General features: G+C 39.2%; 1 protein-coding gene across 1 annotated transcript in view; it reads right to left on the reverse strand.

Moving 5' to 3' along the window:
- LOC107103410 (GTPase IMAP family member 7-like) overlaps positions 1 to 1245 on the reverse strand; it is a gene marked incomplete at its 5' end in the record, with an annotated part of 3301 nt that extends 2056 nt beyond the window's left edge. The window contains one exon of the mRNA XM_015403112.1: positions 7 to 1245. Within this exon, the coding sequence (XP_015258598.1) occupies positions 7 to 1245 (1239 nt within the window). The remainder of the gene's footprint in view (positions 1 to 6) is intronic.
- Positions 1246 to 1539: the final 294 nt, after the last annotated feature.

The raw sequence follows: 1539 nt of genomic DNA on the forward strand, positions 1-1539 counted from the left end.
TTTTTCCTCTAATTCTTTTCTCTCCTTCTCCTGTTCTGTCCTCCTTTTATCTTCTTCTCTGCTTTGCTTTTCATATTTTTCTCTTTCTTTGTCAAACTTCTCTTGAAGCCTCTTCAGTTCTTCTCTTCTCTCTTCATCCTCTCGGTGTCGTTTTTCCCACCACTCCTTCCTCTCCTTCTCCCAGGCGTCTCGTTTTTCTTCCATCTGTTTTCTCACGTCTTCCAGTTTTCTGTTGATGGTTCCCTTTTCTTCTGACTCCTTCTTAATCTTTTTCTCTAAAGCTTGTCGTTCTGTTTCCCACTTTTGTTGATGTTGTTCTTCCTCTGCTTTTCTCTTCTTTTCTTCTTTTTCTCTTATCTGCTGCTCTTTCTTTTTCTGCTCCCTCTCCTTCTTGATGTTTTCTTCCATCTCTTTAAGTTGTTTAACTCTCTGTTTTCTCTCTTTTTCCATTTCTGTTTTCTGTTCCTCCATTTTTCTTCTCATTGTTTCCTTTTCTTCCTCGTGTTTTCTTTCGAGTTCCTCCTTTAGTTTTTTAATCTCTTCCTCCTTCTCCTTGAGGATTCTCTTCACTTCTTTCTGGATGGCAGCTTCAGCTTCTTGCAGCATTTCACTCGTAAAGCAGCTTCCTCCGTTCTCCTTCACCATGGTGTTGATCTTTTGCATCAGCTCAACAACTTGTTTGCGGTTGTTTTTATTGTAATTGTTAAACACGTGGTATCTTTCTCCACAGTCATGAATTAATTTCTTAAATGATTCATCACATCCCTGTCTAATATACTCTTCAATCGTCTTCTCCTCATATTCCAGCCTGTCTCCTCCAGTGAAAAGAATGAGGGTGAAGTTTTCTGAGTTTTTACCAAAAACCTTCTTCATTTGTCTTAAAGTCCTTTTCTCTTCTTCGGTGAATCTGCCGATCTGTAACACGAGCAGGAAGACATGTGGACCTGGAGCCAGAAGACTGATGCATTTCATCAGCTCATCATCCACCTGCTCAGGGGACAGAGTGTTGTCAAACAGACCAGGAGTGTCCACCACAATGATGGGACGACCTCCAACGCTGGTTTGGGCTTTTTGGCAGTTTTTGGTGACTGACTGCTGCGACGCTTTAGCTTCAAACTGTTTTCTCCCCAGGATGGTGTTTCCTGAAGAGCTCTTTCCACCACCAGTTTTCCCCATCAGAACAATCCGGAGACACTCTGCTTCTAGGCTCGGCTCATTATCTGGATCATAGAAAATAGGAGGCAAAAAATTTTTTAAACATGATTACCATCGGAAATAATCATGACAGGGAACTGATGAAGAAACACAAGCTATGATTAAAACATTTATTCTGCTGTAACATGACTGATCAAATCTGTTTTATCATTGCTATGCAGAAATGTATGTTTTCCTCTGTAAACAGTAAAAAAGCAATAGATAACTAACTTCAAAACTATTCTGTTTTCAGATAGGTTAGACTATTATGTTGGCCTATTAGCTCTGTTTTTTTTTTCCCTGTTAAAATGTAAAACATTCAAGGTCATTAAAAATATATATTTT

Source organism: Cyprinodon variegatus, unplaced genomic scaffold (assembly GCF_000732505.1).
Source record: "Cyprinodon variegatus isolate N-32 unplaced genomic scaffold, C_variegatus-1.0 Scaffold1440, whole genome shotgun sequence".
Lineage (NCBI taxonomy): Eukaryota > Metazoa > Chordata > Actinopteri > Cyprinodontiformes > Cyprinodontidae > Cyprinodon > Cyprinodon variegatus.